Source organism: Psammomys obesus, unplaced genomic scaffold (genome assembly GCF_907164565.1).
Source record: "Psammomys obesus unplaced genomic scaffold, mPsaObe1.curated_primary_1811, whole genome shotgun sequence".
Classification (NCBI taxonomy): domain Eukaryota; kingdom Metazoa; phylum Chordata; class Mammalia; order Rodentia; family Muridae; genus Psammomys; species Psammomys obesus.
The window spans coordinates 7,345,277-7,372,132 of record NW_026596057.1 but is presented as its reverse complement, the minus strand read 5'-3'; the positions used below and the strand labels follow the sequence as shown (position 1 = coordinate 7,372,132).

The window sequence follows — 26,856 nt, the reverse complement described above, 5'->3', positions numbered from 1 at the left end:
TATAATATAATATAATATAATATAATATAATATAATATAATATAATACTTACCTTAAAGAGGTGTTGGCAAGGTGGCATACAGAAACCTGCCTCCTGAGCACTTGCTAGTTAGCTCCTATTAGGGAGTACCTTGTATGAAGTCCTTTTGATGTTCAACCTTCTCACTTCTATTGTCTTGTTTGCATGTGCTATTAGAAAGGCTAAGACTACCTTCTCTAATACCTTAGTTATATAGATCACATTTACCTGTCTTCTGGAGCCACACCGTAATTCACATGGTTGAACCAGCTGTTCATCTTATTTGATATCCGCCAACTCGCAATGGGAGTTGGGAGAAAGTTTCTGAACATGTTCTGAAATCTCGTCATGAATATCATGTCCCATGGGTACCCCGAATCAAAGACTCTGCTGATCACCCATGCCCCTCCGGTGGTGCTCAGGAACACCTAGAATCAAGCAAAGAGTTTCAGGAAGTGAACACTGATAATGTGTCTGCTATTGTCAAAGTATACAGATGACAAGATAGTCTTGGTTCTTCTAATAATTTGAACATAGAGAGTATTAAAACACCACAGTATGTATTCTTGAATACTCATTGTTTGTCTCATGAGCTGCTACTCTAGCAGCTTACAGGGAGCTTCAAGCCTCATGTGAGAAGGCAACAGACAGTTGGTTGTAATTCTATATACTCACTGTAGGTGTAGGCAACAAGAACAGGGCATGGTGGGAACTGGGAGTTGTCTACAAAGGTAATATCAATCCAGGTACTAGTTTGACTGGCAGTACAATTCATTAACTTATTAATTTGGGTTGTTCCTTCTTTCCAGCTGTCTTTTTCTCTCAGCCATATTGGCTGTTCAGCCATTTCCATTTACCAGCTGGCTGATTAAGGTAAGGCAGTAGTGTTTTGATACCTACACAGTAATTCTCTGGGTAGCTGGTCAGTAAACAAAACATTTGGCTACCCAATTTGCTAGTCTGCTAATACAAACTGACCGAACAGATTGTTTTTTTTCACCTACCCGAGTGGGGCATGAAGGCCACAGCCAGTGTCGTTATTTTTGTGTAACTTTATAACATTATGGACCAGTGGACACAGCACTGGAAAGGTGGTAAGGGGTTCTGATGTGCGCTATTTGCACTGCTGTGGCCTCTGCGTCATGATGCAGAATGGTAGACACTAATTCTGCTTTAAACCAAGGGGGGGGGGTCATTATTAATTCAGAAATGACAAGATAAATGTTAAAGCATTTTTTTTTTAATTTGTTTGGTTTTGGTTATAGGAATTTTCAGATAGAGAAAGAGAAACAATATTACTTGGTTGGGACCCTTCTAAATTTTATTTCAGGAGTTCCTTTTTTTTTTTTTTTATTCAGGGAGGCAATGTCACCAAACTGCTATGTCTCTTCAAGTCAATTTACCAATGTTTTAGTGAATGCACCATTCAACAACTCCTTTTCTAAAATAACAGAAGGGGACCTCAAAGTTACACACCCTCAGTTCTCTTTCTTTCTATTTCCCCCAATTAATTAAGTAATAAATAAATTAATTAACTTTACATTGATTTTTTTTTCCCACTTATATATCTGGGTCTGTTTCTTCTAGTTTCATATTCCATGCAAGTGGATCCTGATTTTGTGAGGTTGGGCCTGGTACAGAGTTTGGCACATGCTGAGTAGGAAAGGTTACTTTGTATCAAATGTACATGTATTTTACAATATAAGAGAAAGGTCATTGCAGAAGGATGAGGTGGTGCCACAGAGAGGAATCAAAGACAAGGAATTGGAAAGGCCAAAAGCAGCGGTCGACAAGAATGCAGGTGGCAGGTCTGAACCAGAGGATGGCGTGCTCTAGAATGCATGACTATGCATCTACAATTCTTTTTTTTTTTAATTTTATTTTATGGTTTTTCTTTTTTTTTGGTAAATATTAGTTTTGTAAATTTTAATTTGTAAATATTAACTTTGTATCCCAGCTGTAGCCCGCTCCCTCATTCCCTCCCAACCCCACCCTACCTCCCTCATCTCCTTCCTGAACCTTTCCAAGTCCACTGATAGGGGAGGTCCTCCTCCCCTTCCATCTGACTCTAGCTTGTCAGGTTTCTTCAGGACTGGGTGCATTGTCCTCCTCTGTGGCCTAGCAAGAGGGGGTGTGTCAAAAACATTGAGTTAATGTCAGAAATAGTCCCTGTTCCCCTTACTAAGGAATCCACTTGGATACTGAGTTACCATGGGCTACATCTGAGCCGGGGTTCTAGGTTATATTCGAACATGGACCTTGGTTGCTCTACCTAGAAGTGTATCAAAGCAGATGCTGAGACTCATAACCAAACCTTTAGCAGGGTGCAGGGAATCATATGAAAGAAGAGGGAGTTAGTATGACCTGGAGAGAACAGGAGCTCCACAAGGACCAAATATATCTGGGCACAGGGGTCTTTTATGAGATTGCATCTACAATTCTTTCAGCCAAGGGGAGTCACTAGGTTTTCACACTGAGGATGCTGAGTGAAAGCATGTGGGTTAGTTTTTATTGTCAACTTGACACAACCCTAGGCACCTGGGAAGACGGAAACTCAACTGAAGCCTGGCCTCAGTCAGCTTGGCCTGTGGCTGTGTTTGTGAGAGATCGTCTTCATTGAAGATTGACGTGAGAGGTCCCAGGCCATTGCGGGTAGAGGAGCAGCACCCCTGGATGGACAGCTGGGCCTGGGTTGCATAAGAAAGCTAGCTGAGCTGAGCTGAGCATGAGCCAGAGAGAGAGTCAGTAAGCAGCCTTCCTCTGTGGTTCCTTTAGTGACTTCTTTCACTGGTGGACTGTGACCTGGAAGCATAAGCCAAATAAATGGTTTCCTCCCCTGAATTGCTTTTCATTGTGTGTTTATCACAGCATCAGAAAGCAAAGCAGCGCTGTGGCTTTTCAGAAGGTTTGTTTGTTGGTGGCTTGGAGTTTGCATGTTTTGTTAAGGGTGGGAGAGCGGACTGTGAATGGGGCTATCAGGATGTAGGGCAGTTTCCGAACTCATGGACTCTGAGTCACTGAAGCCTGGGTTTGAGGATTGGCCCTAACACCAGGTAGTCCCTCGACTTTTGGTTCTCTGCTTTTCTCATTCCTGCTTTACTGCTCTGTAATGAGTGGTGTGAGCAGTGTTCATCTCAGCGGCTTGTTTTGGCGATTGAAGTGATGGATCAAGGAGCATCTAGAACAGCATTTGGCAATGAGTGACCCAGATAAATATTAACTGTTTCTACAGTTCTGTTAGGAGAAGCAGTCTCATCATGAGGTGGTGGTGACGCGGGAGGGCAGAAACTAAAGAAAGAGAAGGGTAGACGAGAGACGTTAGCAAGGAGGAGTTGCCAGGTTGAGAGACCCATGGGATTGAGTGAAGAAAACATGTGTCTTGTAGCTCTGGTTGGGTGATAAGAAAAGTGACAGAATCAAATGCTAGAGAAGTTAATTTTGAGGAAAGGCGACAACTGAAATTCATAGCGAAGTGTATGACACTCAGCTAAAACACTTAGCTGGGCATAATGGGTCATGCCTATAGTTGAAACACTGGAGTGACAAGGAGAATAGAAGTTCAAGGTCATTGTCAGCTGGACAGCAGGTTCCAGGCCAGCCTGAACATCACGAGACCTTGTCTCATCAGGAGACAAGCCCAAAAATCCTCCAAAAATCTGCTGTTGGCTGGATCTGAGGGCATAAAGCTGTAACTTCAGCACTCAGGAGGCAGAAGCTGGGGGATTACTATAATTTCAAGGCCAGCCTTACCTACCTATTGAGTTTTTGGCCAGTGAGGTTGACATGGTGAGACCCTGTCTCAAAACAAAACAAAACAGAACAAAACAAAAGAAAACAACAACAACAAAAACAAACCTGTTTTCTGTTAGGCATTTTTAGTCTTTTGACATTTATCATAATGTCAAACACTGTTTGGCTGTGATACACATGTGAAGATGAAAACTTTGTTAAGGAACACCGAGAGTGGTACCTTTTCTGCTGAGTGGCTGGCCTCCACTGCAATATCCGTGCCAGAATTTCCCATTCCGACCACAAGAACTCGCTTATCCTTAAATACATCCGGATGTTTATACTGTCGGCTGTGGAAGTACTGCCCTTTAAAAGTTTGTATACCTACAGAGGAAAAAAAACAAAAACCCACATAGAGAACTTGTAAAATCAGAGAGTGAAGCATAAATATTTTTCACCTGATAGCACCTTGAAAGACGATTTAGGCTTCTTTTGTCAATACTAGCATACTCTTGTTTGAGATAAACTTAAAATAGGAACATGTGACTTTACAAAATGTTATCTGGCAATTATTTCCTTAATCACTTTATGTAATTACAGACAAAGCAGGCTAATTATCTCATTAGACAGACGTCTCATTTTACTTACTGAAAGATTAACTACTAAGCTACTGTGACATAAGACACACTGCACAAAAGTGTGCAGAGTTATTGCCACGACAAGGTCGATGGATGCCAATGGGAGGGTAATGTTCTATCGCCAGGTGATTTTTTTATGTCCTGCAGCCTTTTGTAAACAGGATCAAGAGCAGAGAAGTGAATCACCAATGACCTTCTGGGGGACCCTGGCTATGTGCCAAGCATTGTGCCAGCTGATATGGGGGAATGAGAGTTCAGTTCTCAACTGAAGAACTGCCTTAGTCAGATTGGCCTGTGGTCCCCACTCACAAAGGTTCATAGAAAAGGAATATGCTAGTTGACAGGCCACAGGTCAGGCTCAGTTTGCTGAGTGAGAGTTGGCTCGTAGAAGAAAGGGTTTTGTGTGTGTGTGTGTGTGTGTGTGTGTGTGTGTGTGTGTGTGTGACATCAGGATCACATCTCCTGGCCTCACTAGATATTAAAGGCTGCTGGTGCCAAATCTGACTGAGACATCAAATGCAGAAAGCAAGCTTTCAAAAAAGCCTCCCAAGGCTGTGTTACACAATCAGAAGTAGTGTGTGCCCAACAGAGAGCCTGGCCTTTGTAGAACAATGATAAGACATCTAGGTTCTCAGTGCAAGTACTTCCTGTCATTGCAGGAAGTGGTGGTCTTAAGACCAGGTGGCTCTTTAGTTCACATAGAATCTTTCAAACTTTAGCATGAATCCTGGTCAAAACTTTACCACAATTAAGATCATTTGCTATTTGGTGCAGATTTTTACCAAGTTCAAGAATTAACTCAGTTCAGGAACTCCATAGAGTTCAGAGACCTTTCAAGAAAGGACAGCTGGAAAAGCCCAAAATGGACCATAGAGTTGTGTCTAGGTCCATAAGTTACCCTAGAATATCTCTGACTTGGGCTGTTTGGGTTATAAACGGACAAAAATGAGGGTCCATGTAAATCTCCTACAGAGCCCTACCTTCCCTTTTGACCTCACAAGAGGGCAGAGCAAGAATCTGCAGTAGGTGAATATGGCTGTTACTAAATGACAGACTGTATAGAACTAAAGAAATAAAACTAGTTATTTGGGGTAAGTGACATATTCAATCTAATTTTTGATAATCATCATTATTATTTTTACAAAGACTCTTGGGAGCTCCCTCTTTGGGATTGCTTTTAAAACCTTTGATAAATATTTTGTGTATCTTCACTAAATTTAAATTTTTGTCATGCTTCACAGCTACCCCAAAGCAGGGAGGAGATGGCAGAGCTGGTAGGTCCCTATTTAAAGTCAGAATCAGAGTCTTAGAGCTCAGAGCCTCTTTGACAACTATGGAGCCAGGGATTTTCAATTCAGTGACTGGTGAGAATGATATCAAGGGCTGTAGGCTTCACTCAGCCCTCTTCGCTTGATTTGTGATACGTGCATTTAGCTAAAGCAATCTGAGTTTCTCAATTTCCTGGCAACTCCCACCGCCAGAGATTAAGAAAGGTGAGGGGAGTCAGCTAAAGGCTGCTAGCTGGTAAGCCATGTGGCTTAGTTCATGCTTTTCAGATTGACAGCTCATCCACTTCAAACCAAGCATGGTAGCTTGCGCACCTTCAGAGCCCATTCTACCGTAACCTGGCATGGCTTCTGATATGGCTCCCAGGGCAGATCAGGGACAGCGTCCGTCTCTGAGTTTTGAGTACTGCTATTACTCTGGGTCTTATATAGACTGCGGTTCCTCCACCAAACTCCATTCACTCCTTCAATGTGGGTTACATACTGTATTCACCTCTGGGTTATCAGCACCTGGTGTGATACACTGTGGGTGCTGAGTATATACATTTTTTTTTTCTGTACTACAAAGCCCTCTGGGTTCTCGGGGATGATTCTGTTCTAGGAATTTCTTTGGAGAGATTTGAGTGACTGGATGGCTTTTCAAGGGTTATATCTGTAGACAAACGCTCAAGCTGTTCTGTCTTCTAGAGGGCTGATGAGAGCCCATTACTGAATGTGTTCAAGTAGAAATGTGGAGAGCTTTGCTTGTTTTAGTGGTGTGTGTGTGTGTGTATGTGTACGTGTACTTAGGTGACATCACATGTGTATAGAGGTCAGAGGACAACTTGTTTATTGGTTCCCTCTATCTGGGAGCTAGATTGCACTCAAAACATCAGGCTCCGCAGAAAGAACCTTTTCCCGCTGAACTATCTCGTTGGCCCAGGCTTGGCTTGCTTAGTAAAAACTTCCTGCTCTAGGATGAGGTCTGCCTTGCTTCTTTTCAATTTAGTGATTCTGTTGTAGGGCAGTTTTCAAGTCATGCTTATCCTAGGCTGAGTGAGCTCTGGGGCAAACCCAGGCCCACTGGGAGGAGATGAGTTTAGGTGTAAGATGGATCTTGGGACCACTTTAGGTCATGTCTAAATGATCTACAGAAGAATTTCCTTGTCCTAACTCTTGAAAACTAACTGTAGGTGAAATAAACAGTCAAGCCACCAAATTTTCTATTTCCCAGAGTTGATATAGAACTGACATTTGGTATAGAGTGACATGAATTAGGGTTGCAAAAGCCGGATGAGGGAATTGAGACCTGATACTCTCTTATCTTGTATCCTAGGATTCATTTCCCTTTCGACTGTTGCCCCAGTACCAAGGAGCTCTCATTTGCCCATGCTGAGGGAGGTGAGAGAGCAGGCGAGCAAGCGATCGAACAAGCAAGCACAAATCAAGTTTCTCATTCCATCATTCCAACACTGCCCTCTGTGTCCCTCAAACACAAATCTTGGCAAAGAACTGGTGTAAGCACCCCTCATTACTGAAGGCTAAGTACCACCTGCTGCTCACGGAGGGACAGTGAACCTCCATGAAGTGTAAACCTGCTCAGCCATTATTCTCATCTGCATTCGTAATTTGCTTGAAAGCCAGAAACTGACTGGATAAGAAAAGTTCTGCTTGGAAAAAAAAAATTGTTACATCACAGTTTTAACTATTTAATGGACAATCTATAAGAATTCATCTTGGGACCAATTTATCTTGGTATCAGGATGGGTCTCTTGAGATAATTCAAAGTAATCTGTAGAAAATTCTGTACCTGGAAAGGAATCCAGGGGCAAGTGAGGGTTAGTTAGAAAACCAGTGCAGACCATGACGGCATCAAAGATGGCTGAGCTCTGCGTCTGTTCTTGTCCACGGGCAGTGACCACTTCCCACTGTCCGGAGACAGCAAAATCCGGGCATTTGCTTATACTGCACACTTTGGTCTGAAAAGAATCACAGACATAATTAGCAGCCATCAAATTTGTTTTAAGAGCTTGCTGGCTGATACGCTAGTGGACATTTCAAAAGCTCCTTGTCAGAGAGACCAAGCATACTTAATGAGCAGAACCCTAGAAGCCTAGTCAGGCTACCAAATCAAACATGATGTGTTGGATAGGAGGCTTTTGAGTTTGGAAAAGTAAAAACCAAAGACTGTAAATTATTTGCTCGAATTCTTACTGGAAATGATAGAACTTTGGGTGTTCAAATAATCAAGGTTCAAATAATCTTTTTTTTTTTTTATTAAATACGTATGCAAATGAGCATGAAGTTTTGATTTGTTGATTGAGTGCTGGGAATCAAATCTAGGTCTTCATATGTAGCATGCTGGGTGAGCACTCTACCTCTAATCTCAAATGTTTATAAAGAAAAATAATACAGGTCAAAACTTAAGCATAAAAAATTGCTCATTAACCAAGAGGCATTTCTTAAGTCCTTTCCATTGGCCTTTACTGTGTGATTTAGAATATGCCAAATGCTTCTTGGGCATCTATAGTTGTATTAGCAGTTCTGTTTTTGCAAAGGCCTCTACTCTTACCAGCTCAATAGTTCATCTACAGAGCCCAGGACTATGCTAAAGAGAGTTAATAGCAGACAAGAAAAAGAAAATGTCCTCCTTGCTAATTGATGTTCATATCTTACATTGAAATAAATGCATCGTAGAAGGTTGAACTTGTTTGCATACAGTTTGAGATATTCCAGGAATAAAGAATTTGGCACAAAGTTTGGGTAATCTTCTGGAAAAGGAAAATCTGGGTAACAAGACATCTCCTTGCTGCTGTTAGAAACCACAGACTTGTAAAGACTGGCTCTTCCTTCTTCAACATCTTCCTGTAAAAACAGTGCATACTCATGAACATGCATGCATATGCGTGCACACACACACACACACACACACACACAGTCACAATGGATATTAACAATTTTGAAATCTCAAACTCTGGTTGAGTTTAAGGTAATCAAGATAATATATACTACCCATCACTTTCAAAACAGAATTTGTATTTGGGAAATAATGAACACTGACCCCAGTATAAAGTGCTTGACCACAATCACTATTTCAGTCAAAGCACCGTGCCAAATAAATTTCGATTGAACTCATATTCATGTAGTATCACAGCAAAGTATAGAAACAATAGGCAAAATCCTGGACACAGGCTTGGATGAAGAATAGTTGCTAGGTACTTTGGATGCCTACAACAAGACCGGGATGATAATAGCAATAGATCCACTAATGCATGTAGAGGACATTTAATATCCAGCAACATGGCTGCTCTGGTAAGGGATTATATCCAAAGATCTACTAGGTCTATGTGATCTAGCTGGAATGCATACACACTCTGGATTACAGTATGATCTGGCTGGAAAACAGACACACCCTTAGCATATGTCTTTAATCCTAAACAGTGAAGGTAAGGTTAGTTTATAGAAGAAAGCAGCTGTGTTTGAAAGTGACATCTAATTGAGGGGCAGACAAAGTGATGAATCAGAGAAAGATTTGACAGAATGAGACAGAAGTATGCTCAGCTCTCATGAGAACAGGGCAGGAAAGATACTTTTAAGAGCAGTTCAGGGACTTTGGAATCCTTTTTCCTAACTGGGTTGTTCTATTGGGGTAGCCACAATAGAAGAGACCGTGCTCCTAGTCCTACTGAAACTTGATATGCCAAGGTGGGTTGATATCCATGGGAGGTCTCCCCTTTTCTGATGAGAAAGGGAGGACTGGAGGATCAGGGAAAGATGAGAGGAAAGGACTGGGAGGAGAGGGCAAGCTGTGATGCCATTGGGGTCTAAGTAAATAAATAAATAAATTATTTAAAAAAATAAGAAAGAAAGAAAGAAAGAAAGAAAGAAAGAAAGAAAGAAAGAAAGAAAGAAAGAAAGAAAGAAAGAGACATGTGCAGGGAAAGAGAGGAGAATTTTTTATGAAGGGCTTTTTACTGAGACAGTTTTACAGAAACAGGTTACAGAAAGAACAAACTAGACACAGATGAAGACAGAATAAGACTGAGAATGAGAAGGAGCCAGAAGATTAAAACATACTGCCAGAATTAGTTTGAGGCTAGGCAGAGCAATTTAGTCAGAAGCCAAGAGAAGGCAGTTTGAATCAGTCAGCTTGGAGTGGAGTTTGGGCCAGAACAGCTGAGTTGAACTAGCCAGTGAGAGTTCAGAAAGAGCTAGAAAGGCTTGGTAATGGCCCTCATCTCATCCCCCTTATCTGAGAAAATAAAAACAACATTTATAAATACAATAGGGAGAAATCTCAAAGTGCCCTATCCCAGACAAAAAACTACAGGTAACTGATGACTTCTGAGAGAGGGAAAATCAGCCTCTCCCAGAGACAAGATCTTTAATTGGTCATTCAATAAAAAGTGGTAAGCCACACTAAATGGACTCATCAGGTTGTATTTATATACTTATATATATCTAACGATAATAAAAAGGGCTATCAATTTGAGAGGTAGTACGGGAGGATATGGGAAGGGTTGGAGTGGGGTAGAAAAGCGGAGTGAGGTAATTATACTTTACAAATATAATACCATTTGCTTCACTTTGGATGGCAGTTTTTAACAGAATACTTTGATAAGGCTTCAAAATCTTCTATTTTGATCAACATAAGTTTGTGACCTTTGTTTTTCTACCTCGAGTGCTATTAAACAACACTTAGAAATAGTCGTATGTACTTTATCATCATGCATTTAGAGAGATCCTTGATGCTGAAGGTGAGAATGTGCACTAAATATTAAGTTGCTTTGATTTACTCCAGACAGTAATGAGCTTTCCTCTGAGCTATAGGAGTAAGAACAGCAGCTGCGAAGAGCTAAAGTCCCAATGAGTGCGAACAAGACACTCAGAGAAGAAGCTGCACTGTCAGCAGAAAAACAATTGGAAACATTTGGGGGATCAAGTTGTGTAGAGTCCAAATTCTCTTATGTTTCTCTTGAACTTCAGAACTACATTATTGCTAATACAGACAATTTTCAGTAAAGATAAATCACACCAACACCTAAAGAGAGAGAGAGAACAAGAGTGAGAAAGAACAAAAGAGAGGGAGAGTGAGAGCGAGAGAGAGTGAGCAAGAGAGTGAAAGAGAGTGAGAGAGAGAGAGAGAGAGAGAGAGAGAGAGAATGAGAACCAGTCATGCTCTTTAAGGAGGAGAGATAACATACTTTGTGAGAATTTTCATAAAAATAGTCCCCAAGGTTACAACGTTATAATGGCATGTTTATACATCAAGGAGTAATGAGAGCCACCGGAACTAAATGAGCCAAGCTGTCCTGTATTTCATGAACTCTTATTGCAAGTGATCAAACAAACAAACAAACAAAAAATACTAGAAGGGCGGAGAACAGAGAAGCCCTCTATTTTGCAAAACTTAGAAAATGCTTATAAAGGCAGAAAGAGAAGCTTCCAGGAAACACTGAAGCTTGTTGTGAAATAATGTGTCACAGATGTTAGCTACAGAGAGAAAGCTTAGCCCTGAGGGTAGAATCCAAGGCTAACTCTGCTCCCTTCTCTCTTTTCCTCCTGTGGATTTCTTCTGAATAAACATCAGGCTTGAGTATTGAACACATGTGTAGCGAGCGTGGGTCCATGATGCCTCTTACTGCTATATATGGATCCAGAATTTACCTCAGTGATATCTCAGTCTGTTCTGATGATTCCTAGACCCTCTGGACCTGTCTCCATACAACCCCCACCCCTAGAAGTGTCTACGACTCTGGCATGCCTCTGCAGGTTGCTCTGACGTTTATTGTGGGAGTACCTGTCTGCTGAGTATTGATGGGGTCATTTAGGGGAACATTATAGTCCTCATGAAGTAGACATAAAAAACAAAAGGAAAGAATGAAAGGGGTTAACAGAGAGGGGCTTTCTAGAAAGGACAAGAGAAGAGAACGAATAGAAGGGTTTGGGGTCCTCCAGGTTTTGTAGCACCCAGAGACACCTGGTGGGACCATGCACACCTGAGGGTTTACCTGACCTTTGAACTGGGAAACAGAGTAGAACTGCATGTCCTGTCTCCACAGCACAGGAGCAGACTGCCTAGGTTCCCGTTTTTATTGGGCGACTTTCGGAATTTTCTTAACTCCTCTTAGTCTCAGTTTTCCCATGTGTATGGAGGGACAGTGGTGTGCATCCCAGGGCTAAATGAAAATGGTGGTGGCAAGGGGTCCGGAGCAACTCTGCTCAGCTTCGTGTTAATGTTAACTATTAGCTGTGATATGAGGAGACACTTCAGGAGAACTGCTAGCAACAGAAGAGCTGTGGGTCAAAGGTCTCTTCTATCTTGTTTTGAGAAAGAACTTAAAGTCAGGTGGACAAGGAGATGGGGAGGATCTGGAAGGACTTTGAGGGGGAGAAAAATATGACCAAAATATATTTAAATCTAAAAATTATTTCAAATAACAAAAATACAATTAAAAAACAAAACAGTGAGTCATGGAACTAAACAGAGAATTTACCAAAGGTGAAAATATTAATATCCGAGAAACATTTTTAAAAATGGTCAACATTCTTAGGCATCAGGGAGATTGGAAACTAATACAGTAAGATTTCATCTTACTTCACTCAAAATGGCTAAGATTGGTGGTACACACCTTTACTCCCAGCGTGTGGGTGGGGAAGGGGGTAGGGAAGTGGGGATGCAGAGGCAGGTGGATCTCTGTGAGTTCGAGGTCAGCCTAGTCCATAAAGTGAGTCCAGGACAGACAGGGCTCTGATAAACAGAGAAACTTTGTTCTTGAAAAACCAAAAACAAACAAAAGACTAATGACAAAACATATAGGCATGCATGTTAGGAAAAGAGGAACACTTACTGATTTTTGATGGCAATGTAAACTGGTGCAGAAACTATGAAAATCAGCATGGAGGTTTCTTAAAAGTTAGAAAGAGATTCACCACATTATCGAGTTATACCACTCCTGGGCATATAACCAGAGGATTCCAGCATCTGTGTCCACTGATGCTCTGGTCATAACAGCCAGGAAGTGGAATTGGACTAGATGCCAGTCAACTGATGAATGGAAATGAAAATGTGATACATTGCATTCAGTTTTTAAACAAAATTATGACATTCATAGGTAAGCAGGAAACACTTATTCTCAGGTAAAGATATATGTCACGTTTTTTTCTCTCTCTCATTTTTAGATGTTGGCTTTTAATTTTCAAATATATGTTATTTCATTTGGGATACCCAGTAAGGTCAGGAAATTAGCAAGGGACCATGGTGGTATGGTGAGAGAGAGAGAGAGAGAGAGAGAGAGAGAGAGAGAGAGAATAGATTGCAATGGTCTGACGGGCTAAAGGGGAAGATGGAACAGGGGGGTGTGAACAGATAGAGTGGGGAATGTGTGGGAAGGGGAGGGTGGGACTAATAGTCAGGATGAATAGCTTTAAAGACCGTTCAAAACAGCAGCACGGAAACCTACTACTGTAAACGCTTCCTGAAACATGTACACTTAGACAGATAAGAAGAGTTACCCTATGAGGGGACAGTGCCCCTGCTGGTCACTGTAGGCTTACAAATAAAAAGCCCAGTGCCCAGAAGTGGGACATTACTTTTGAAGTTTTTTTGCCATCGTGGACACACAGATCTGGAAACATTACAGTACAGCCGTTGCCAGCATTCTTGGTTTCCCCCTAGAATTTGACCATAAGACCTTATTTCTGAAAACAACACGTATGTGAGTCACTGAACCTGGAGAAATCAAACTGGGATTGACGTGGGAGCTTCACCTCTACTGGGTAGCTTTCACAGTGCTAGAAGGTGCTAAGCATGCTACTGGAGGAGAAAAAGAAAAAAGTCTTACCCAACTATGAACCAATGCAAGGTACAGTACTGACTGGACTAGCAAGATGGGCCCATGGTACAAAAATGGAAGAAGCATCATGGTGCCAACCACCTGGCTGTGCTAAACTCCTCCTCCACGAGATAAACCTCCTACTTGGGACCTCCTCAGGCCAATACCCAGTCCTAGAGCATGAAGAATGCTTACCCCTCAGTGGCACATCTGTGTCACACCATCCACTCCCAGTTCCCAGGGATCATTGCGGGGGGGGGGGTGGTCGGGAGGGTGGAAGTATTGTAAAAGCCAGGGGCAGTATTTTCAAGACATGAGAAAGCAGTTACATTCATGAACCTACAGGCGTTAATATGTGATAATATATGTCACTTTATTAACTCTTTGAGAATTTTATAAAGTATTTCCTTTACAAATTTTATTTAAGATATAATTATATCACAAAAAAGAATGGTAATAAAATTCCTAACTGGAGGGGCAGGAGACGCAGCTCAGTTCATAGAGTGCTTGCCTAGCACGCACGAAGCCTTGAGTTTGGTCTCTGCCACATGAAACTGGACCTGTTAGCTCACATCTATAAGTCCCACATTTGGGAGGTGGAGTCCAGGGGATCAGTTTAAGGTTATCCTTGGTTGTGTAGTGAGTTCAAAACTAGTCTGGGTAGTTTTGAAAACAGCAGCAACAAGAAATAACTCTGTCTGAAGACAGCAATAACAATAAAACAAACAAACAAAATCCACAGAAAAAAAATATTTCTAACCATATGTATGACCTTCATGCCTGCTCATCAAGAAAAATTATTTCTTTTTTTTTTCTTTTCCTTAAGATATCCAGAAGGCTTGGGATGTAGCTTAGAGAGAGAATGGTTGACTACCATGTGCATGGTCCTGGGGTCAATCCTGAGACAGAGAGAGAGAGAGAGAGAGGCAGACAGACACAGACAGACAGATAGAGATGAAAACAGACAGACAGAGAGACAGAGACAAGAAGGGAAGTAGAAGAGAGAGAGAATGCATCCCCATTTCCCACACTGTGCACTGCTGAGAGCCACTCTCTCCCTGAAGGACAGGGGCTAGCTCTTGGGTGTCGGGAGAAGAGCTGTAGAAACCTTTGAGGAAATCTGTTGTAGTCAGGTATCTAGGCTGGATGAGGTGAGAGGTCTTTCTAGCGTCCTCCAATATGGATAACAAACCCAATAAATCCTATTAGAGTGCATGAATAAAATGAAACCCACCAAGACTACTGAAGTTTTAAAAGAAGATTGTAGGGGCAGCAAGATGGAGCCACACATGCTTGGAGACTTGAGTCCTATCCCTGGAACCCCCAGAAAGGTGAAGGGAGATAACTGATTCCACAGATGTAGGCTTTGACCTTCACACATGTGCTTGGCATGCATGTGCTCACATTTATGTATGTCACACGCCTGCATGCACACCAATACATTAAAATGTTTATTTTAAAAAGGTCCTAGCAATCAAGTTAGCCAAGTCAAAGGAAGCAACAGCTGAAGAATCATTCCTCAGTGATTCACAGGAGTGAATTTTAATACTCCAACTATTTTAATACTCCAACTTTCCCCTCATTGAAAGTAAAAATAGAGGGAAAGAAATCACAGTAAGCTATCAATAAACGTTTGCCGAATAAATGAAATGATAGATGTGAAGATCTTGATATACCTGCAGAAGGGTATAATCCTTTGGATGGTGATAAACCCTGAAATCTGTCATAGGGTGTAAAGGAGGAAGTAAGAGGTATGTGAGCCATCGCCGCTAATCTCCTCTAGACGTGCTGTGCTCTCACTTAAAGACTGCTTCCCACGTTTCCTTCCTACGGCCAACAAGCCCTCCCTCTCACTTGGCTGAGAAGGCTTACTCTGAGGAAGGTGTTCTAAAAGCTTGGTCTATGTCCGCTCGAGTGGCAGTCAGTCAAAAGTAGTCTTACCAATGCGTTGTCTTTCTTTCTCTCTTTCTTTCTTTCTATTAGTTATTTCCATTCTCTCCCCTGCCTCAGTCTACAATGTTCTTACTTTCTCACCATAACTTATGTCCGCTGTGCTAGCAAGGAAGACTAGAGTCATGCTCCTGGGAGTGGTCAATTAAATGAAGGAATTCATCTGTAATATTTGTGCCCTGTTTTTATTATTTGGAAATGGAATCTGTCTCGATTCTTTGGCTTTGAATGGTGGTGCCTTACCTACTTTGGATCCCAAGATATTTTTGAGCTCATTTTTGCTGTTGGTGACGGTGGTGGCAGTGTGTGTGTGTTGAGGAAGGACAGAGAATGAATGTCTTAGGAGACTCACAGCATGTTGGAGCTGGAAGATACCTTCAAGGTTGCCTAGTTGAGAGACTTTCAACATATTGAAGAGGTGCCTCCATGCTGCTGTGTACACAGAGAGCTAGTATATGATGATGGGGAAGCTTTCCCTAATCCCAATGCTTGGATATTCAGCATTAATCCATTTTTTTTTCAAACTTGCTTATATTTTATAAATGAAGCAACAGAGACAAAATGTCTGGGTGCCATTTTTAACTTGAAAGCTGTTAGATAATCCTGTTAGTCTTTATGTACCCCACCTTTCCATGGCCTATCACATTTCCCACGAATGAATGTGTGTGTGTGTGTGTGTGTGTGCATTTTACAACTGTGGAGGGCATAGCTTGATGTATGGTATCTTTCTCTATCACTTTTCTCCTTACTTTTTTGAGACAGGGTATCTCACTGAACATAGAGCTCACTGATTGGCGAGGCTGACTCACCAGCTATCCACCAAGATCCTCCCTTCTCTGTCTCTGCTCCCCAGCATGGGGATCACAGGCGTGAGCTGCCACACCCAGCTTTACCCATGGTGCTGAGGATCTAAACTCAGGTTTCCATGGTTGCACAGCAAGCACTTTACCTATTGAGCCCTCTCCCAGGCCTCTCTCACATAACTCTTTTTAACAATGACGGTCTTCATGTTCTAATTCTCTAATTCCTTTTACCACCCCTATACCCTCTTCACCCCACAAAAATGCCATATTTTCTGGTAAGAACTGAGGCCTCTGATACAAGTGCTCTTTCATCTTCTTGTCTCTCTGCTTCCATCTGGCTGTCTCTGCTCCCTCTCCTGTGTGCTCCCTCTCCTGTGCTCTCTCTCTCTCTCTCTCTCTCTCTCTCTCTCTTTCCTCCAGTCTTTGGGGAAGAGTATACCCTACCTCTTTGTCTTCCCAGGACTAACCCCTTTTCTAACCTTCCTTCTGTTTCTGTAAGGATGCTGTCTCAGTTTGGACTTGCATATTCAATCACTTCTTGCCATCTAGGGACTTTCAGTCTTCAGCTGCACTCATCTTTGGGCCTTCCTGTCATGCCTATATTTGAGTGTGACACCACCAGCAGCAGCTGCAGCAGTAACACAGAATTTTCTAAATTTTGCTCTCCCGAATTGTTTTCAAAGTTTCTCGGACATTCCTCAACCTGTTTCCCATCTATTACACTTCTTCCATGGACAGTCTGCACCAATAAATAACATTTTTATTTTCTGAGCGTGTTCTTTTCTGTTTACTGGATTCCTCCAACACCCGTCATGGGCTGTCCATTCTACACAGCCTTTCTGGTGTGCTAGCAGCGGCTGTAACCCTGCCCTCATTTCCACACTGACAGCACTGTTTTGTGACTTTCAAAATCATTAGCCTTCTCTCCTCTGGCAATAGTTATCTGAAGCAGAGGGAGAATCCTTCTTATTTTTGTGTTTCCTACAGAGCTTGTTGAGTAGATATTTGGTCTGCTCACATCTGCTGGGCACATCTGGATTGAGATTAACTTCTCTTGATTCTTAGACAAATAGATTTTAAGGTTAAGAGTTAACGTGCCTGTGACCTCAGTGAGCTTTTTTGTCTAGTGTCTCAAGAGACTAAGGACAGGTTTTGATCTTTGGACTCTTTTTCTGTCTTGACTGAAATTAACCTTAGCCAAACAACTCTGAATTTAATGCCACAGTTTCTTTTCTTTCTTTTCTTTCTTTCTTTCTTTCTTTCTTTCTTTCTTTCTTTCTTTCTTTCCTTCCTTCCTTCCTTCCTTCCTTTCTTTCTTCCTTTCTTTCTTTCTGTCTTTCCTCTCTCTCTCTCTCTCTCTCATTTACTGATGAAATGTGCTCATTTGGCATTCTGAGGGCCATTATAGAAAGTAATACTTTTGATTCGTAATGATTAGCACTAGTATGATTCGTATTACTAGCCATACTGTCAGAACATACACACTTTGAATCACGAGGATGGTTCATGCTCCTTTATCAGACCCCCTGGAAAATTTCTATACGTGGAAGATCAGCTCTGGCAGCCAGGCACAGGTTAAGATATAAGTTTTTTAGCCAGGTGCAGTGGCGCACACCTGTAATCCCAACACTCAGGAGGCAGAGGCAGGCGGATCTCTTTTGAGTTCAAGGTATGGTATACAAAGTGAGTCTAGGAAAGCCTAGGCTACACAGAAAAACTCTGTCTCCAAAACAAGACAAAACAAAACAAAACCCACCACCAACAAAAAGATACACTTTTTTTTTTATGTGATCCAAGCCTGCCCTCACTGGAGGACTTTGCCTAAACAGGCAACACTGGCTTCTGTGAAGGTTTGTGCTCTGGTTTAGAAAAGAATTACTTTATTTCACTTCCAAGTTCCCAGCTTCTACAAAGCGAAATGTTTCCCAGGGGCTCTGAGGCCAGGCTCTCTGACACTTGCTCCTCTCCCTGCTCCACACAGCTTGCCTAAAGTTCGTGGGAACTGCTTTCGCCTTGAAGCTGTGGAGAGTTAATAACAAATAACAAAAACAAAAACAACCTTTTCTGCCTGAAGGCTAAAGCCCAAAGAACTCTCTCTTTTGGCTTTGGGGTTTGAGCGGCCTGAAGCAGGGCCGTTGTGAGTCCTGTCAGGGCTCCAGGCCAGCCAAGGGTAGGCCTTCCAGCCCTTGATGGTGGGGTACACACCATCACCCCACCGAGATTCCAGAAGCTTACATCTCTTTTGCCCAGACACACATTCTCTACTGCTTCTTCATGCTGTGGACGACCTTTGAAGCCAAGGCAGCGGGACGTTGGGCTGGGAAACTCCTGCTTCAGAGAACTCTGTGTCACTGTGTCACAGCTGAAGCTGCCGCGAAAACTGTGCGACTAGAGGCGGCGAAGTTTTGTGATCAGAGGCTGAATTTCTCCAGGCAGCCTCTGTTCTATGCAGACACCCGCTTCGGATCCCACACTCCTGCTCTGTGCTCTCTTGGCCAGACCCAGGCATTGCCCTTTCCTCCCCAGTTCTCTGGGACATTTCTTCCTCCTCAGCCCCAGGCAGTTATAAGGCTGTTTGGCACCTCTCTAGAGCTCGGCCTGTCTCTTTTTTTTTACCTTTTACAATCCCAGGGTCTCTCCTGGATGGTCTCCCCTTGGCAGACATTTCCAGTCTTTTCAAGCCACTCTCTAATACACAGATAAAAGCACATGAATCCCCTACTTACAGTGAATCTCCAAAGTCCCCCCAGGTCCCCGCTCCTCTCGAAGCAGACGGGCTCCAGTCCCTCCTCCAGGCAGCATTTGATGGAGGCCAGGCCGCTGACCCCGGCTCCCACAATCGCGACTCGCTTCACCATGGTCCTCTGTGGAAGGAAAATGAAGGAGAAGCGTTTTTTTTTTTAATTCACAAAAGCCCCACCCAAGCCTTGGCTAATCAACAAACAGGAAAAGAATTTGGAAGATTAAGAGGTTTTCTCAGTTTAAGTCCTCTGTAGACTGTCTGTGGCGTGTGAATGTGAGAAAGAAAATGTACACAGGTCATCGGGTTAACCCCTGAGCTGGGTTATGTCCCACCCCTTGGCCGGAGCTGGAGCTCGGTTCACTCACTTGTGGTCTTTAGAGCAATTGTAGCTTCTGGCAGAGTGGCTGAAACCAGACCCCCGGAGGGCAGAGTCTTGCATTCTGGACTGGCTTGCCTCCATCCTCCCCGCTCCAGCCCCAGAGCAGCCTGAAGCAGCAGGGAGAGGGTGGCCTCTGTGTGTGTGTTTGAAATCACATTAAGGGCACTTGGATTGACTGGGACATCACAGAAAGCTGCAGAACAGCTGGTAGGGTGGGGTTGGGACTAGGAGCCAGGACACTTGTGGCCACCACAGGTGCCACAGCAGTGCCTTCTGGGCTCTGTCCTGGCATCGTGCCAAAGCCACAACAGCGCTGCTGGAATATACTTTACCGTTCGTCACCGATGGAAGAGAGTAGGTGACTGCCAGGGAGGGTTTGGGGTGCACCGGCAGATGGGAACCATGTCCCCGGCTCTTCCAGTCTGAGACTGTTCAGCTCTGTGAAGCACATGGCACAGTCAGCCTTGGTTTGAGGGTTTTCTGGCCTTGTAAGAACACTGGGAGGCGACATAACACGTTGGGTAAACGATCAGCTCTGTCAGTTCAAGCTGTGTGATCTGAATCTTTTAGTTCCTCTGGAAAACAAAACCTTGTAGCTTCTTTGCAGTGTTTTCTGAGGATCAAATGAACTGACACGTTGTCAAGTTTCTGAGAAAAGGTCCTGGCACGTGTTTCCAAAGTTGGTTCCTTTTCTCTCTTCAAGTTTTTTTTTTTTTTTTTTGAGACAGGGTCTTGCACTCATTATGTAGCTGAGGGTGACCTTGAACTCTCACCTTCTGAGTGCTGGGATTGCAGGCGTGTGCTGTGATACCAGTTTCTGTGGTCTTGGGCTTAATGTAGCCTGGGTGTGCATCAAATAAGCCCTAGCCTACCCTTCAAGCACGAGGACGTTCCCACCCGCGATGACGTTTTCCTGAACATTTTCTCTTTTCTTGTTTTCCACGTGAGCTGTCCATGAGAGCTGGGTAGGCATCGCTTGTACTTTTTAGGAAATCGGAGGGAAGCTGTTCAGCCTTGGAGTCTTACTCTCTGCCGTGTGCTCTTTCTAGGGAAGCCCTGGGGATATGGTGTAATGGGTACAGAATTGTCTCTTGTATTAAAACTCTCTCTTTTCAGGCATCTTTAAAGGTTTTGTAGGACAGGTTATGTCCTACAGCAAGCAGCTACGAGTTTTCAGGAAAGTCTAGAAGAGTCCTCTCAGAAGAGGCCAACATTAGACCACAGTGGGTGCTGTAGAATGACAAACATATTTCCTGTCTACCTGGATGCCAGAGGAGTACTGTGACCCTATGTTTAGAGAAAGAACTGGAGCTTCGGTGCTGGGATAAGGTGCATCAATTTTGGGTCCCTGTTCTATTAGGAATCAGCTTGGTGACATGGGAAAACTGCTCATATCATTTGGGTCCCAGTTTCCTCATTGCGACACAGGTATATAATGTTTACATAATAGCCATTCAATGAAAAATAACCACTTTTATGGAAGAAAAATGGCTCTAGGGGGAAAAAAAGAGAGAATTACATTGAAAGCCATATACAGAAGTATGCTGGCTTTAGAAAGAGTGTGAGCAGGACAGCTGGAAGCAAAGCAGGTCACTTTTTCCTCTCTGGAAATGTAAGGAGCCTTTTCCAAGAGCCGGGTTAAGAAAGAGGAGGAGGTAATCCCCCTGTGGCTTCACTGAAACTGGAGAGGAGGTCAGCAGGGATGTGGCTCCCTCAGAGAAGGCTCCTTAGTGGAGTTCCTTCCTCAGTACCCAGAGAAGAGTGTGTGCCCAGACAGCAGAGATCATCTGGCTTATTTCCTTGCCTGGAGTATTGTTGATTCAGGCACAGGCTTGCTGACTGAAGGAAATAAGAACACATCTATTCTATTGTTAATAGAGGTAGAGGCAGCAAGTTGTGGCCTGGCTCTGCTGTGAGCTTAGTGAAGTCTTCAGACAAGGGATTAAACTATCCCAGGTTCACTTCGTGAAAGAACACACGTGTAGTGATCCTTACATGGAGGTTTGATAAAATCTTGTAAACATTACAATAATGTAAACATTTGCTCCTTTCTCACAGAGAAAAGGATTCACAGAGAAAAGGATTAGAACTACTGCTGGTGGTACAACTAAAAAGGTAACTGGTTTAATATAAATGATGTGATGTGATATTATATTATATTATATTATATTTATTATATTATATTATATTATATTGTATTATGTTATATTACATTCACCAATATTTCAAGCTCTGAGATGGGCTTTGCCCAAGCAGAGTCTAGATCGCAAAGCTGTGGAGACAGTTTAAGTAGGAGATGAATAGCTCACCTGGAGGGTGGAATCAGATGCCCTTGAGGATGTCAGACATAGATTCTGGAGCTCATCAAAAACCCAGTGAGTGGCTTCTGTGTTGCCAACACTCGTATTTTAGGTTTTTATTGAAACTCTACCTAGGGTAGTGATTGGTTTGGTGGGGATGCCAAATTGGAAAAGCAGTAATTTTGATATTTTGTAAAGCCCCAAGATGTCTCATCCTTAAGTTGTAGTAAAAGCCAGAAAGAGGAAATGTTAATGCTGATTTTGCAGTGAGGGAAGAGGCAGAGGGAAACAGCAGTTGATTATGGCTTTGAGGGGTGACTAAGACTTTAGCTGTCAGAGGAGAGGAGGCAAAGGGCTCCAGAGTCAATGAACAGCTCTGGTATGGCGATAGTCCCACAAGGCATGTGTGGCTCCCTGACTTCATTGTGAGCTCATCTCTCCCTTTATTCCCAGGGAAACATATAACAGCACCCACAAGAACATACTACATTTTATTACTAATTAAGCTGATAATATCTGTGGTCTTCTTTCTGCAGAAGGCCATGCTTCCCCCAAATAGGGCATTTTCTTTGATGTGTGTGTGTGTGTCTCAGTTCCTGGTATTATGCTTGTGCTATAATAGCACTATACATATTTGCTGTATAAATTTGCTTTGTAAATTTGCTATATAAATATTTGGCAATGGGTTGGTTGCTTGTTGGTAGAATGAATGAATCCATCATCTTGCATGCTTTTCAATTAAAAATATTGACAGAGCAAATATGTATTGGAGGTTGATATCCTGAGTCAGAGATTGATGTCTCATAATCACCTTTTATCGATTATGCAGCAGGTGGAACCCCTCCCTTCACCAGACTGCCACTGTAACCCAGCATGAACCAGCTCAGCCACCTCTGAGCCGTACGTCTCCTTGGCAGTGTTGTATTTAGGGGGTTGCAAGTTAGAGACCTGGGTTTGAATTTCAGTGCCGGGCAATTATTAGTAGAGGCAGATAGTTTAATATTTCCGTGTCTCCCTTTCCTCTGCTCTAATCCGAAGGTATCCCTGACCTCAGGTACTGTATGACTCACTCTGTCAATGTGTAAGCGGCACTTAAAGGTGTGCGGGCTCTGAGAGAGAGCAGCTGGTGTCAAGCATGCGGGTTGCTGTATGCCTGTGATTCCAGTACCGGTGGGAGGAAGAACACAGGAAGGCATTTTATAAATGGAAGCAGCTCCCTAATGGTACTGATCATTGGGGTGTTATTTTACATCTTGATGCAAAAATAGCACTTAAAGCATTGTTACTCTTTAGGATAGACCATACACTGGCCAATTATTAGTTGGAAGTTTTAAAAGAAATATTATCATTATTGTCATGAAGAAAGCATTGTCAGGGTTAACTGACTATGGAAGAAATAAGTCACATGAATTAAGAAACCATAGTGAGCTTGTTAAGGCTGCTGTTATTGAGGGAATAGGAACTTAACACAAACAACAAGACAAATAAACCACACCAGATTTCCAAATGAGTTTGGAAATCACTGCTGGTTGCACAAAAGGCACTAATGTTTAACAGCAAGGTCAGAAACGACCTTGCTGTTTTCCTATGGATTTTGTATTGTGCCCTCTGCACCAAGGAAGGAAAACAAAAATAATTAGTTAACCAAGGTCACAGTGAGGGTGTACTTCCACTGTTGAAATAATACGTGGGTGTGGGGGGGTCTTATTCCCAAACAGATGGGCCTTAAGCTATTTAAGAGTGTCTCGAGAGCACAGTGATGGTCAGTGTGTTGAACCTTAGCTTAAGATATCTCAGATGTGCATATTTCTTTGCGTGCGTGTGTGTGTGTGTGTGTGTGTGTGTGTGTGTGTGTGTGTTTATGAGACAGGGTCTCACGCTATATCTCAGACTGGTCTGGCTCACAGTGCAACCCAGGTTGGCTTCAAGCTAATGGCAATCTCCCAGATCAGCCTCTAGAGTGCAGGGATGCTGGCAGGAGCAAGGGGCATATCACACACAGTTTGAACACGAGGCAGGGCTGTGTTCTATTCAGCAATCATGCAGGCTTGCAAAAGCAGGTGCTCATCATAGCTTCTATGATAAAAAGTGGGGAAACTGAGGTGGAACAAGTGAGGAGGTCAAGTCTTAGCTGATTCTAAGATCTGTGAATTTTTACGGTGTTCAGCGGCCCCACAAATCCATTACTGAGTGTAATTAAGAGTGAAATAAAAATGACATTTTCTTTCAATTTCTTTATTATTTGCACAACCAACTATAACTGTTAGAACATGAGCACTGAGTTGTTTGGGCTTGGCTACTTAATAAGAGGGACCTTGCCCGGGGTGTCTGTGAAAGAGCTGCTGACATGCAAATCAGACCTTAGCCTAGGAAGTCTGGGAACCTCCAGGCAAAGCATCACCTTTTGAGTAAGTTTTAAATTGTCTTGGAGACCTTATTGGTTCAGTTTACCAGGAAATAACCCTGTGACTGATCTCAGCACTGGACCAGTTGCCCAGCGTGACTCCCTTATGCATTCACTAGGAAGTCATCGTTCCACAGTCAGGCAGATACTTATACGTTAGGTGTGTGTAAATCTCTCAGACTGTCCGATAAGAGCACATCCTTAGGTGGGTTGTCTCATTTCAAGTGTCATCAGCTGTCGTAGATTCAGCTGAATAACTAGGGGTGGGTGAAGGCACCCATAGCTCCTTGACACAGAGCAGAAGCTGGTGAGACCTGGGTTGGAACAAGAGTACATTCTGGGATTTATAACCTCTTCACTATAGCGCTCACCTCCTCAAGCCTAACCTTAACCCAGCCACCACACAGCACAAACTGCCTCTTACAAGTCTGTAACAAGTTCTCTAAGAGAGCAGAGACGTTAAGAAACAACCAGACACAGAGACCCAGTTTTCCCATCTATAAAATGTATGGAATTAAACTGGCTGTGTAAAAGTGACCCTCAAGCCCTTGATAGTTATACTTTTATTAATGTCAATTAATACTTGTATTAATGGTATAAAATTAATTAAATAATAACATAAAATTAATTAATTAATTAACATAAATATCAATTAATACTTACAGTGATAGTATAAAAATTTAAAAAATTGAATACTATACACAGAATAGAGCAGGAAATACAGCAACAGAAAATTGATAGTTGTCAAACTTACAGAATGGTTTGCTTTTTGTTTCAGTTTATGCAAAATGTTACCACTTGGTAGCTAAACCTTCTAAACCACTAACTCACACCGTGGTAGAGGCTTCAGAGGAAAATGCTTATTCATTCATCCAGCAGAGGACTTACCAGCCAACACAGAAGCTTAGTAATCTGACTTTATGTTCCCGTGACAAGGACTCAAGCTCTATTCCTTACTTTGGAGCAAGGGGATGGTAGCACAGTTCCTCCAGGGTCACTGGAGAGGGGCACTGTGTTCTGCTGAGACGATTCTTCTCCGATGCACAATAACAAAACAGGAAAACCTCGGCTCCACCTTCTTCATCCAGAGGAATCAGAGATTTTAATCATTAAGTAGCTGGCATTGCTCATTCCAATGGCCCTGACACAATTAGGATTCCAGAGCTAGGAAAAACCAAAATCGTCTATGTGAGCTGATGTTTGGGAGTTCCCTGTACACAGGATGAGCCTGGTCTAAGAGATAAGAAAAGTTATGAAAAAAAATCGGAACCCAAGGTTAGCTGTTGTTTGTATTTTAAATTGATTAGTTGCAACAGTGGTATGCTGAGAGAAAGACCGTCCAGTGATACGTGCTTCAAAGCCAGCCTTCTGTTTGCAAACTATAAATTAATTTGGGGACTTATAATGACATCCTTCATCTCACCCCTCCAAGGGCTAAGGATAAAATTAGCAGCTGCTGCTACATAAAATCGCAATCATATTAACAGCTGCTTATGTCAAAACTGCATTTCTAAGTCTTTTGGGCCACTTCTCATTTAGTGAAAATATCTATATCCAAAAACATACATCACTCACATTATTAAATACAATTTTTAAAACTCATTTAAGTGCGGATGATTGTCCAAGTGCTTGGGGGAACACAAGACAGATGTGTGAGAAGAACATGGCCTTTGCAGTCAGGAGTCCTGGGCTCAAGTGTCTTCACCAAGCTCTGTAGTCAAAATAATCTTTGACAAAAAATCGTGAGATTTTCCTCAGATCCAGCTTCCTTAATTTAAAATAGGCAATGCAATGCCTGTTTCAAATAGTTATTTTGGAATTAGGTGAGATAATCTGTGGGAGGGTCACATGCACAGAAAACTCCCATGTGTGATGGTGTTGATGGTGCTAAACATCTAATAACTGACGATTGACACCCAATACTGAAGTGACTCCTACAGGCACTGAGAGCAAACCCCAAGAGCCAGTGGTAGATTGAGACAGTGAGTGAAAGGCTCCTGGCAGGCTGAATCTTCTCAACCATTTTAGCATAGTCTGTAACCTGTCTTCTGGAGAACCCTCTATGTCACCGAATATTCTGCTCATTCACTGGGCTCGGCTCTGAGCCTCATGATGCATTAAACGTTTGGCAAGGAGAGACAGCATTGGTAGCTGTTAGTTTAGCTAGCCTCCTGCAGCTCTGAAAATGATAGTAACTGAATGATTTAAAATTTAACTTTTTTTGGCCGTAAAGTAAGCCTTCAAGACTACTGTTAGGTCAAGGGTCTCTTTAACTATCTAAAACCATGTGGCCTTAGGTCAGAAGCATCTTGAAAGATAGGACTGTGTTACTGTGCTGGTTTAGCACTCAAACAAATTGTCCTGATGCAGACATGGAGAATACTAAAGGAGTCCCTCGGCCTGGTGAAGATACACTGCAAGAAGGGGCATTAGGCTGCTGGCTGAACATAAACATGATCATTTTCTTACGCTGTCTCATTCCTGTAATTGGCCAGAGACTTGTATTTATTATGAATAAACAAGACATCTGGGCTTCACTGGGGGTTTCCATTTTGGTTGCTTCTAGGGCTTGATGTTAATTACCTATAGTTAAGGACACAAGATGAAGAAAGCTCTCTAGCCCGCTATCCAAGGGGATCTGGACTCTTAGAAGCTAGGTTGGAAGCCAATAATTCCCTTCCGGAAATAATCTGGACTGCACTGCATGGCTCCTCAGTGGCTGGTTGGAATCATGGTTAGTCTGCTCAAACAACTGCAAGCCGAAGTAAGTAACATATGTCCTTTCTGGGCC

General features: G+C 42.6%; 1 protein-coding gene across 3 annotated transcripts in view; it reads right to left on the bottom strand.

Moving 5' to 3' along the window:
- The window catches only part of Fmo1 (flavin containing dimethylaniline monoxygenase 1), a 29,843-nt gene extending 4,556 nt beyond the window's left edge, over positions 1–25,287 (bottom strand). The window contains exons 1-7 of one of the 3 annotated variants that reach the window (XM_055624545.1): positions 24,954–25,287; positions 19,694–19,799; positions 18,966–19,103; positions 8,328–8,516; positions 7,462–7,630; positions 3,990–4,132; positions 248–447 (exon numbers count right to left, since the gene is read on the bottom strand). In XM_055624545.1, coding sequence (XP_055480520.1) covers positions 248–447; positions 3,990–4,132; positions 7,462–7,630; positions 8,328–8,516; positions 18,966–19,097 — 833 coding nt within the window. In that variant the 5' untranslated portion in view covers positions 19,098–19,103; positions 19,694–19,799; positions 24,954–25,287. The remainder of the gene's footprint in view (positions 1–247; positions 448–3,989; positions 4,133–7,461; positions 7,631–8,327; positions 8,517–18,965; positions 19,104–19,693; positions 19,800–24,953) is intronic. The other 2 variants (XM_055624544.1, XM_055624546.1) reach the window with 2 other exon arrangements.
- Between the last annotated feature and the right edge of the window lie 1,569 nt (positions 25,288–26,856).